Source organism: Gigantopelta aegis, chromosome 5 (assembly GCF_016097555.1).
Source record: "Gigantopelta aegis isolate Gae_Host chromosome 5, Gae_host_genome, whole genome shotgun sequence".
Lineage (NCBI taxonomy): Eukaryota > Metazoa > Mollusca > Gastropoda > Neomphalida > Peltospiridae > Gigantopelta > Gigantopelta aegis.
In genome coordinates, this window is record NC_054703.1 from 37,973,177 (window position 1) to 37,986,488 (window position 13,312).

At 41.9% G+C, this 13,312-nt stretch overlaps 1 protein-coding gene across 1 annotated transcript in view; it reads left to right on the plus strand.

Annotated features, from left to right (window-relative positions):
• The window catches only part of LOC121373737 (phospholipid-transporting ATPase ABCA3-like), a 43,865-nt gene that overhangs the window by 4,994 nt on the left and 25,559 nt on the right, over positions 1–13,312 (plus strand). Inside the window, exons 4-11 of the mRNA XM_041500492.1 lie at positions 131–304; positions 2,463–2,644; positions 3,658–3,789; positions 5,570–5,693; positions 7,613–7,767; positions 9,574–9,729; positions 10,226–10,436; positions 13,052–13,301. Of these exons, the coding sequence (XP_041356426.1) occupies positions 131–304; positions 2,463–2,644; positions 3,658–3,789; positions 5,570–5,693; positions 7,613–7,767; positions 9,574–9,729; positions 10,226–10,436; positions 13,052–13,301 (1,384 nt within the window). The remainder of the gene's footprint in view (positions 1–130; positions 305–2,462; positions 2,645–3,657; positions 3,790–5,569; positions 5,694–7,612; positions 7,768–9,573; positions 9,730–10,225; positions 10,437–13,051; positions 13,302–13,312) is intronic.

Here is a 13,312-nt window from a genome sequence, read left to right on the forward strand (position 1 = left end):
ATTATAAATTATATTTCATTCATTCATTCATTCATTCATTCATTCATTCATTACACCATTCATTTATTCTTTCATTCGTCCATTACTCCATCAATTCCTTGTAACGTTTTAAATTACATTTTATTTGCAGCTGACATTGGCGCGGCCGTGGCAGCGGTTTTATATTTTGCTACTTACGTCCCTTGGTTTATGATCAACGAGTCCTACTTGACGATTCCACGCTTAGACAAACTGGCCATGTGTCTCGATTTCAACCTGGCCTTCACCTTAGGGCTTGTCCCATTGTCGATGCACGAGGCAGCTGGTAGGTACTCTGATGCACGAGGCAGCTGGTAGGTACTCTGATGCACGAGGCAGCTGGTAGGTACTCTGATGCACGAGGCAGCTGGTAGGCACTCTGATGCACGAGGCAGCTGGTAGGCACTCTGATGCACGAGGCAGCTGGTAGGCACTCTGATGCACGAGGCAGATGGTAGGCACTCTGATGCACGAGGCAGTTCGTAGGCACTCTGATGCACGAGGCAGTTGGCAGGTACTCTGATGCACGAGGCAGTTGGCAGGTACTCTGATGCACGAGGCAGTTGGCAGGTACTCTGATGCACGAGGCAGGTCGTAGGTACTCTGATGCACGAGGCAGATGGTAGGTACTCTGATGCACGAGGCAGATGGTAGGTACTCTGATGCACGAGGCAGCTGGCAGGTACTCTGATGCACGAGGCAGATGGTAGGTACTCTGATGCACGAGGCAGATGGCAGGTACTCTGATGCACGAGGCAGCTGGTAGGTACTCTGATGCACGAGGCAGATGGTAGGTACTCTGATGCACGAGGCAGATGGTAGGTACTCTGATGCACGAGGCAGATGGTAGGCACTCTGATGCACGAGGCAGATGATAGATTCTCTGATGCACGAGGCAGATGGTATGTACTCTGATGCACGAGGCAGATGATAGATTCTCTGATGCACGAGGCAGATGGTAGGTACTCTGATGCACGAGGCAGTTGGCAGGTACTCTGATGCACGAGGCAGGTCGTAGGTCGCAGATGGTAGGTACTCTGATGCACGAGGCAGATGGTAGGTACTCTGATGCACGAGGCAGATGGCAGGTACTCTGATGCACGAGGCAGATGGTAGGTACTCTGATGCACGAGGCAGATGGTAGGTACTCTGATGCACGAGGCAGATGGTAGGTACTCTGATGCACGAGGCAGATGGTAGGTACTCTGATGCACGAGGCAGATGGTAGGTACTCTGATGCACGAGGCAGATGGTATGTACTGCAGACACTCGGCGGTCCTCTAATGGGCGGCATTTACCTCGGTTGAGCGCTCGCTTGAGGTGCTTGCGTCGCAGGGTAGAACCACCACTGTGTATCTATTCAACTGGGCCATTGGGCTATTTCTCGCTCCAACGACTGGTATATCAAAGGCCATGGTATGTGTTATCCTGTCTGTGGGATGGTGCATATAAAATATCCCATGCTGCTAATCGAAAATAGTAGCCCATGAAGTGGCGACAGCGGGTTTCCTCTCTCTATATCTGTGTGGTCCTTAACCATATGTCCGAGGCCATATAATCGTAATTAAAATGTGTTGAGTGCGTCGTTAAATAAAACATTTCCTTCCTTCCATTCAACTGATTGGTCTTCTTTTTTTTCTTCGTTCCCGTCAGGGCACCACAACTGGTTGTGGGATTTTTCTCGCTACAGCCAGTACCCCTCGCCTGGTATATGAAAGGCCGTGGTATGTGCAATCCTGTTTGCGGAAAAAATATGTCTGGTTTCTTCTGAGGACTACCGGTTAGAATTACCAAATGTTTGACATCCAATAGTCAATGATTAATTAATCAATGTGCTCTAGTGGTGTCGTTAAATAAAACAAATAAACTTGTTTTGTCGTAATTGACCGTTGGGTGGGGTAGGACGTGGCACAGTGGTAAAGCGCTCGCTTGAGGTGCAGTCGGTCTAGGATCGATCCCAGTCGGTGGGCCTGTTGCGCGCTTTTTCTCGTTACAGCTAGTTCGCCACGACTGGTGTATGAAATGCCCTGGTATGTGCTATCCAGTCTGTGGGATGGTGCACATCAAATAACCTTTTGCTACTAATTGAAGAAATGTAGCGGGTTTCCACTCTATACGTCAAAATTACCAAATGTTTGACATGCAATGGTTGATGGATAATCAGTCAGTGTACGGGGTTGTGGGTGCGGGTGGGGACTGGGCTGACTGAGATCGAAAAGCAATGTTTCTAGGGGGTTCGGTTTTGAAAACTAGATGTCCTGAAATGCAATTTCCATCATTCTGCAAGTAAAATTCAGCTCTGCCTTAAGATTTACTACCAATAATATTTTTGATTCAGAATTATTGAGGGGAGGGGTGCTGGAACCCCCCAACCACCCCACCCCCACCCTCACCCCCGCTCCGCCGTACGTGGTTTTGCTACTTTTTGTCAATTGCCTGTCTAGGCGTTGGGGCGCAGTGGAGCAACATTGCAGACCCAGCGTCCGTTGATGACAACTTCTGCATGTTGGACGCCATGCTGATGATGCTGCTCGACAGCGCCATCTACTTGCTGATCACGTGGTATGTGGACAACGTGAACCCGGGAGACTTTGGAGTCGCGCGCTCTTGGTACTTCCCGTGCATGGTAAGTGTGGTAAAGTAGATCATTATTATTGCTATTCTTACATTCTCCTTATCTTTCTTCTTTATCTTCTCCTTCGTCGTCGTCTTAGTTTTCTTTTCTTCTTATTTCTCATAATGTTTTTCTACCTTTTTGTTCTTCTTTCTGCCTCTTCTTTCTGCCTCTTCTTTCTGCCTCTTCTTTTCATCTCTTCTTCTTCTCCTTCTTTTCTTCTTGTTCCTCTTCTTCTTTTTTGTCTGCCACTTCCTTTTTCTCTTCTTCTTTTCCTTTCTTCTTTTCTTCTTTATCCTCTTGTATTTTTTCTCTTCTTCTTCCTCTTTCCTTCTTCTTCTTCACTTTTTTCTTCTTTTCCCTTCCTCTTCTGCTTCTTGTTTTCTTCGTCTTTCTCTTCTTTTTTCTTCTTTCTCTTCTTTTTCCTTCTCCCTCTCCTTCTTTTCTTCTTATTTTTCTTCCTCATATTCTTCGTTCCTGATGTTAAGGACGGGGCGTAGCCCAGTGGTGAAGCGCTTGCTTAATGTGCGGTCGGATAGATCCCCGTCGGAGGTCCCATTGGGCGGTCGGATAGATCCCCGTCGGAGGTCCCATTGGGCGGTCGGATAGATCCCCGTCGGAGGTCCCATTGGGCTGTTTCTTGTTCCAGCAAGTGTACCACGACTGATATATTAAAAACCGTGGTATTTGCTATCCTGTCTGTGGGATAGTGTATATAAAAGATTCCTTGCTGCTAATCGAAAAGAGTTGTAGTGGGATTCCACGCTATGTGTTTAACATCCAATAGTCGATGATTAATAAATCAATTTGCTCTAGTGTCAAAACAAACTATTTCCTTCTTTCTTCCTTTCTTCTTCTTATTCTCATATGATGTCATTACTATTTAGTGTACTCATTGCTAATATTTATAAATATTGCTATTAAAAAATATATATTATCAATATAATTATAACTGTTGTTATTATGGTTGTTATTATTACTGATAATGTAGTGTTTATATATATGTTTATATTTGAAATTTCCAGCCCAGTTATTGGTGCAATAGCCGTAAGTCCAGCAAGTGTGTTCATATCGCTGAAGACAAACATAATCCGAAATATTTCGAGGCTGAGCCAGCCGGACTGACAGCAGGGATTCGCATCAACCATCTGACCAAAGTGAGTTCACACACAGACATGCGAACAGACAGACAGACAGACAGACAGACAAGAAGATAAAGATAGAGGCAGGAAACACACAATAGATGCACATTCACACACACATGCACATACCTACTCATTAACACAATAAACACACAAACACTAATACACACACAAAGACACAAACACTAATACACACACACACACACACACACATGCACTCTCTCTCCCTCTCTCTCTCTCTCTCTCTCTCTCTCTCTCTCTCTCTCTCTCTCTCTCTCTCTCTCAAGGGGCGGGACGTATCCCAGTGGTAGACCGCTCGCTTAATGCGCTGTCGGTCTAGGATCGATCCCCGTTGGTGATCCCATTGGGCTATTTTTCGTTCCAACCAGTGCACCACGACTAGTATATCAAAGGCCGTGGTGTGTGCTATCCTGTCTGTGAGATGATGCATATAAAAGATCCCCTGCTGCTAATCGAAAAGAGTAGCCAATGAAGTGGCGACAGCGGGTTTCCTCCCTCAATATCTGTATGGTCCTTAACCATATGTCTGACGCCATATAACCATAACTAAAATACGTTGAGAGCGTCCTTAAATAAAACATTTCCTTCACACACACATTCGCGCGTGTTCATGCACACGCGCATTCGCATGTTCATGCACATACATACTCACTAATACAGACAGACAGACAGACAGACACACACACACACACACACACTTTCAGAATTTGATAATTTTGCAGGGTTTCTGCCACAAGGTAAGAAGTGTATGGCGCCATATCCAATATTGTTTACAGATTTTATTTTGTTTAAGTTAACCTTTTGACAAAATTAATTACTCTTATCATTACTGTATGATTTTCGTAAATCTAACCCTAAACTTAACCCATTTTCTTTCTGGGAGTGTGGGGGTGGAGGGTGGGGGTGGTGAGCCCACCAAACCCCCTGTTGACTGTGGTTGCATTCAATTCCATAGCGTCATACCCAAAATTTTCTTTCTGGCCGAAACACTGCTTTGTAAATTAACCAGGTAACGACGCAACCTTTCGTGACATGTAAGTAAACATGCTACGGCAGCATGTCACCCCCCCACCCCCTGAAAAAAATTCGGAAAGCATTATAGAAACTTTAAAAAAAAAGGAGTTTTAGACTATTAACTACTCAGTTGCTCCCCGCCCCCAACAAAAAATCCCAGCTACGGCCCTGGTTTAACGGCAACTTTACGTTGAAAGCTATCCAGCTTATACGAGCTTGTGTGTCGTACTGATTTTACGAAACGAATGTCAGGATTTTTGTATTACACGAGTTTTGTAAAATCAGTACGATTCACACGAGAGTGTAATAATTTCTTTATTATCCACATTATTAAAAACAATTATTTTCGTGAATAACAAGCTAGAACCATTTCAAAACGTTTATTTTCGTGAATAACAAGCTAGAACCATTTCAAAACAATTATTTTCGTGAATAACAAGCTAGAACCATTTCAAAACAATTATTTTCGTGAATAACAAGCTAGAACCATTTCAAAACGTTTATTTTCGTGAATAACAAGTTAGAACCATTTCAAAACGTTTCAAGAGAAGACGTAAGCGTTTACACTGGAAAGCCGCATCAAGTTATGACGTCACTTCACAAAATTACGTCATTCTTTGTGCACGTGAACTCATTATGACACATGTGGGTCATATTGGTTATATGTCCCTGAATATCTTGAACTATGTGGATAATAAACATTGTTACGCACGCATATACCATTGTGTATATGTTTGTTTGTTTTCATCTATATTTCTAGGTTTTTGGACGTGAAAAGGTTAAGGCTGTGGATGACTTGAGCCTCAATATTTACTCTGATCAAATCACCGCCCTGCTAGGTCCTAATGGCGCAGGGAAAACAACGATTATGTCGTTACTAACAGGTACCACAAATAATATACAATACGGAGTACGTTTTGCTAACGGTAACGCAATTATCACATTCACATACACAACCCAAAGAAGAAGAACAACAACACCCCCCCCCCCCCAAAAAAAAAAAAACACAAAAAAAAACCCCAACCAAACAAACAAACAAAACAAAACCCCAAAAACCCAACCAAACAAACAAACAAAACCCCCAAAAACCCAACCAAACAAAAAAACAACCCCAACAAACACAGTAACAACAACAAACAAGAACAAACAACAAACAACAACAACAAACAACAACCTCAACAACAACAAACAGAAACAAGCAACAACAACAAAATAAAAGCGCAGCAATGCATACAAATAGTTTTAAAAGACCAAAACAAACAAACAAACAAACAAACAAACAAACATTGTCAAAACAAAACCGATTTTCAAAGATATCTTAGCACTAGGAAATCGTAAGACAATCGTATGCTATGACGTCACTACAGCACAGCACTGGCACAGGTTTACATAGCAATATTAGTGCTAAGATCACCTTAAGATCATAAGGTACATAACGAATGTAAAAGGCAAACCAAGTTTATAAAAAAAAGTTTCTTAACCCCCGCAAAAAGTCGTTTTGTGAAAGTTCCCGGCCCCCACCCCCCCCCCCCATTTTTTTTTTTTTAAATATTTTTTTGCTTTGAAACATAACCAAATAATTCCTTTTTTTTTTTTTCTTCTTTTTTTTGGAGTGTGGTGGGGGATCTTGAGTGTGTGTTACACGCACTAACTAGTGACGTCACTGTTTTATGCGTACGCATTCAACACCCATAAGTTTACCCATAATTGTAATAAATGTGATAATAACGAAATACTGTAGTTTCAACTTTGACTTTGGACCTTTAATCAGCCGTCAGTCCAGGGCCCAATTTTACAAAAGAACGTAAGCCTAGTTTTCCACGTAAACGTAAATCTACGACTAAACCACAGCTCTTGTTACTATTAACAATAAACCAAACATAGTTTAAAATACACATATTTCCCTTTACATAGGACCTTTAAGTTTTTTTTATTATTAAAAAGTTAGTTTGTTTTTGTTCAACGACACCACTAGAGTGCATTGATTTATTAATCATCGGCTATGTCAAACATTTGGTAATTTCGACATATAGTCTTATAGTAGCAATGGAACTTTTATATGCACTATCACACACACAGTATAGCACATACCACGACCTTTGATATTCCAGACGTGGTGCACTGACCGGAACGAGAAATAGCCCAATGGGCTCAGCAGCGGGGATCGATCCCAAACCGACTGCGCATCAAGCGAGCGCTTTACCACTGGGCTATGTTTTCCGAAGCGATCTTATCGCAACAAAATCATAAAACCACCGTAAGCTATGACGTCACTGTGGCATGTGATTTACTGACGTCATAGCTTACGATTGTTTTTACGATTTCGAAACGCTAAAATCGTTTTTTTTTTTTTTTTTTTTTAATTGTATTTGTTGGACCTAGTGGAGGGGTGCACATTAAGTCAATACTTTTCTTAATGTGCAGGGCGAGTTGCTTCCCTCTATTTAGCAAATTTAAAATGGCGGGATTTTTATTTATTTTTTATTTTTTTGTCATTGGAAGATTTATTTTGTTAATAATAATGCAAGTACTTAAATCGAGATTTGGTGACTTTGGTAGGTTATACATTTTAAGTTTGTTTGTCCATTAGTTGCACTATTTCACGGTTGTAACATGCTGCCACAAGTTTTGAATACCAGGTATATATATATATATATATATATATATATATATATATATATATATATATATATATATATATATATAGGGTATGTAACAATATTCGGACGTAGAAAGAACCATACTTTGTTCGTCTCTTCGGACTATAGAAGGACCTATACTGTCTGCTTTGTCATTCTTACAGGTTTCTATCCGCCGACGTCTGGCACGGCGTATATCAACGGATTCGACATCCACACCGACATCCGCAACATTCGGCGTGACCTCGGCCTGTGTCCGCAACAGAGCGTCCTCTTCGACAACCTCACCGTCTTCGAACATCTACAGTTCTTCGCTTCGGTGAGTCGTACGACGGGATTTAGCTCAGTCGCTTGAGTGCTCGCTTGAGGTGCTTGCGTCGCAGGATCGAAACACCTCGGTGGATTCATTCACCTGATTGAGGGTTTTTTCTCGTTCCAATCACAAGTACACCACCTCGACTGGTATATCAAGGAAGGAAATGTTTTATTTAACGACGCACTCAAAACATTTTATTTACGGTTTCAACTGGCATCAAATGCCGTGATGTGTGCTTTCCTGTCTGTAGGAAAGTGCATATAAAAGACCCCTTGCTGCATTAGGAAAAATGTAGCGGATGTCCTCTGATAACTACGTGTCAGAATAATATTTGACACCCAATAGCCTATGATTAGTTAATCCATGTGCTCTAGTGGCGTCGTTAAACAAACGTCTTGTTCAGTGACTCGCAGTATGGCAGTTGAAGTGACTGACCCTAAGATTTACCACACTACATTTTTCACTGTTAGAACATCTGTTTGTTTTGTGTAAGGACACCAATAGAGTAATTGATTAATTACTTGACCTACTTAGACACGGGAGTCGGTGACCCGGCCTTGTTCTGCTGACCCGACCTCGACCTACTGACCTGGCCTCGTCTTACTGACCCAACGTCGACCTACTGATCTGGCCTCGTCTTACTAACCAGACCTCGACCTATTGACCCGGCCTCGACCTACTGACCTGACCTCGACCTACTGACCCGACCTATACCTACTGACCTGACCTCGACCTACTGACCCGACCTATACCTACTGACCTGGCCTCGTTCTACTGACCCCATATCGACATAGAGACCCACGTGTGTGCCCAGGACAGCGTGCCTGAGCCATAATTGGATACAAGCACGAAACTATGTTCAAATGAAATGACATGACTAATCGGTCGTACAAGTCGTATACAACAAAACTGAATTGATAAGTAGGCACGGCGGAAGCAAGTAGACATTGAGGGGGCTGACTGAGATTGGAGGAGCTGACTGAGATCGAGGTCGCAAAGCACAGTTTCTAGGGGAATCGGGGGTATGCTCCCTCGTAAAATTTTGAAAACTATATGTCCTGAAATGCATTTTTAATTTTTGCATTCTACAAATAAAATTCACCTCTGCTTTAAGATTTACTACTATAATAGTTTTGATTCCGACTTATTGGAGGGGCTAGAGCCCACCCTCCCAAGTCCCCCCTGCTCCATCGTTCTTGATAAGAGCGCCCAGGCGAGCAACTGCACAGTCGTAGCAGTCATGGAAGCAGAAAATAGGCCAACTTTGTTCTGACAGTTGGTAGTCTGCGTCTAGCATAATGAGATCTACGACGAGAGTCGAGTTGCAAGAGCAAATGGACAGTAACAGAAGTGAGAGCAGAAAGCTGGCAAACTTAATGCTGGCGGGTGGTGGTCTAAGCCTAGCATTATTTTCAAGGGCAAGAACTAAGTGTCTTTAACTTTAAAGGTGCCACATGAACTTACTCGTGGTTATCCTCAATCCACTTCCGTTCAAGAGCTAGATGGATATGTAGACAGTTAAAATCTCTCTCTCTCTCTCTCTCTCTCTCTCTCTCTCTCTCTCTCTCTCTCTCTCTCTCTCTCTCTCTCTTCATTTATTCTCTTTTCTTTTTTCCCCTTCTATTTTGTCATTGCACTCTTTCGTTTTAATTACATTTTTGTGCTTTTTTTCATTCTGTATCTATTTGTTGTTTTCCACTTTTCTTTGATTCTGGTTTCTTACTTTTTTTGTTGCGATAGTGGAAACTTCTTCTTCTTTTTATTTGTCTTTCTTTCTTTTTTTCTATTTTAAATTTTTACTTTATATAGCTAAAAGGAATGTCGAGTAAGCTATCAAAAGCTGAAGCGATGAAAATGCTCAGCGAGTTGGAATTTCGCTTCAAGAAGGACGAACTCTCCAAATTTCTTTCTGGTGGAATGAAAAGAAAATTGGCAGTCGGAATCGCGTTTGTTGCGGGATCGAAGGTAACACCTTGTTTTATGGGGGGGGGGGGGGGGTGGGTGGACGTAGCCCAGTGCTAAAGTGCTCGCTTGATGTGCAGTCGGTCTGGAATCGATGCCCGTCTGTGGGTCCATTGGGCTATCTCTCATTTCAGTCAGTGCACCACGATTGGTATATCTGTGGGATGGTGCATATAAAAGATCTCTTGCTACTAATGAAAAAATGTAGACTACAGGTCAAAATTACCCAATTTTGGACATCGAATAGCCGATGATTAGTAAATCAATGTGCTCTAGTGGTGTCGTTAAACAAAAGAAATTTTAACTTGTGTGGGGTGTGCGTACATGTGTGTGTGTATGTGTGTATGTGTGCGTGTGCGTATGTGTGTGTGTGTGTGTGTGTGTGTGTGTGTGTGTGTGGTTTCTGTTTGTATTATCAGTCTCTCCCTGGACGAACCCAAAGATGGAATGTATGTATATGTGTACGTGTGCGTATGTGTGTTGTGTTTTCTGTTGTCAGATTTTGATTATGGACGAACCCACGGCAGGGATGGACCCGGCTGCTAGACGCCAGATTTGGACAATGCTGCAGAACAACAAGCCAGGCCGGACGATCATTCTATCCACCCACTTCATGGACGAGGCGGACCTGTTAGGAGACCGCATCGCCATCATGGTCAAGGGCAACGTCAAGTGCTGTGGCACGTCCATGTTCCTCAAGAAACTCTACGGTCAGTTTGTTAAAATGAGCATGGGTCTCTCAGGGGCGTATCCAGGATTTTGTAAAGGGGGTGAATGAGTGGGTTTGACAACGTCAAGCGTTGCAGCACCTCCATGTTCCTCAAGAAACTATACGGTGAATTTGTTAAAAGGTGCATGGGTCTCTCATTGGGCGGATCTAGTATTTTGTAAAGGGGTGGGTGGGTGGATGTGGCAACGTCGAATGCTGCGGCACCTCCATGCTGCGGTACAATTATCTCTTGAAAAATGACCTGCAATATGTTGGTGGTTTTAGCAGCAAATTTCTATTTCACCCGTTAGGTCTCAAAAATGTACTGCTTTTCGCGTTTTTGTTTTACTAACTGTGGAGCTGATACTGCTTCTGTTACTACTACTGTTACTACTACTACTAGTACTACTAGTACTACTAGTACTACTACTACTACTACTAGTACTAGTACTACTTCTACTACTACTACTACTACTACTACTACTACTACTAGTACTAGTACTACTACTACTACTACTACTACTACTACTACTAGTACTACTACTACTACTACTACTACTACTACTACTAGTACTACTACTACTACGACTACTAGTACTACTACTACTACTACTACTAGTACTAGTACTATTACTACTACTACTACTACTACTATTACTACTAGTACTACTAGTACTACCAGTACTACTACTACTACTACTAGTACTACTACTAGTACTACTACTACTACTACTACTACTACTAGTACTACTACTACTACTATTACTACTACTACTACTACTATTACTACTGCTACTACTACTACTACTACTACTACTAGTACTACTACTACTAGTACTACTACTACTACTACTACTACTACTACTAGTACTACTACTACTACTACTACTACCACTACTACTAGTACTATTACTATTACTACTACTACTACTACTACTACTACTACTACCACTACCACCACTGATCATTCCATCAACTACTAGGATTGATCCCCGTCGGTGGGCACATGGCGCTATTTCTCGTTCCAGTCAGTGCACCACGACTGACATATCAAAGGCCGTGGTATATACTGCCCTGTCTGTATGATGGTGCATGAAAAAGGTCCCGAAAAGAGTAGCCCACGAATTGGCCACAGCGGGTTTTCTTTCTCAATATCTGTGTGGTCCTTAACCATATGTCTGATAAATGAAACATTTCCTCCTTCCTTTTTATTTTACTACAGGAACTGGCTACCACTTGATGAAAGAGATCCACAATATCATTCCATTTACTACTACCACTATCATTTATTTTCAATCTAACTAAAGTTAGCTCCACTGGTCAATTACTATTACTATTACTATTATCTAACAGCACCCCGTTGGAGCTCATGTCCATTTGACATTTCATTCGACCAATCAAAACCTTTCTTAAAAAATCATGCCGAGGGTATACGAAATGATTCGGGTGAATTACGAAGTATGTCGAAAACTAATTTCAATATAAAATTTTATATAAAATTCGTTTCAAGACAAAGAAAAAAACCGTGTTGGTATAGCCATAAAATCTGTTTATACTAGTATACAATCCAGAATTTACTACTGCACTTTTCCCCCTGTTTTGTAATGTTGAAATAGACCAACAAGTTCGCCTATTACATAAATAGTCTCGCCCGATATTTTTTAGGATCTGTATGCTCCCGAATAACGCTATAAAAGGAGAAGTATAATTGGTCGATATTTAAATTGTTATTTATAGATGAAATGTCACATGGACATGGGAGGCCACGCAATGTTGTTATATCTACAGGTAGACTAGTAGAGCTAATTTTAATCAGATTGATTTATTTTACTACAGGGACTGGCTACCACTTGATAGTAGAGATCCAGAATTTCATTCCATCTACTACTACTACCATGGTTTATTTTACTACAGGGACTGGCTACCACTTGATAGTAGAGATCCAGAATTTCATTCCATCTACTACTATTACCATGGTTTATTTTACTACAGGGACTGGCTACCACTTGATAGTAGAGATCCAGAATTTCATTCCATCTACTACTACTACCATGGTTTATTTTACTACATGGACTGGCTATCACTTGATAGTAGAGATCCAGAATTTCATTCCATCTACTACTACTACCATGGTTTATTTTACTACAGGGACTGGCTATCACTTGATAGTAGAGATCCAGAATTTCATTCCATCTACTACTACTACCATGATTTATTTTACTACATGGACTGGCTATCACTTGATAGTAGAGATCCAGAATTTCATTCCATCTACTACTACTACCATGATTTATTTTACTACAGGGACTGGCTACCACTTGATAGTAGAGATCCAGAATTTCATTCCATCTACTACTATTACCATGGTTTATTTTACTACAGGGACTGGCTACCACTTGATAGTAGAGATCCAGAATTTCATTCCATCTACTACTACTACCATGGTTTATTTTACTACATGGACTGGCTATCACTTGATAGTAGAGATCCAGAATTTCATTCCATCTACTACTACTACCATGGTTTATTTTACTACATGGACTGGCTATCACTTGATAGTAGAGATCCAGAATTTCATTCCATCTACTACTACTACCATGGTTTATTTTACTACAGGGACTGGCTACCATTTGATAGTGGAGAAGGACTCTGACAACATGGTCACAGACCTGACCAAGGAGATCCAGAGACTCATCCCGTCAGCGCGGCTGGAGAACGAGCGTCCGACCGAGCTGTCCTATCTCCTGCCAATAGACCAGTCCCACAAGTTCGTCGACCTCTTCAACGCCATCGAGGCCAGCAAGGAAAGGCTCGGCGTCGTCAGCTACGGTGCTACGGCAACCACGATGGAGGAAGTGTTCATCAAGTGTGTATCCC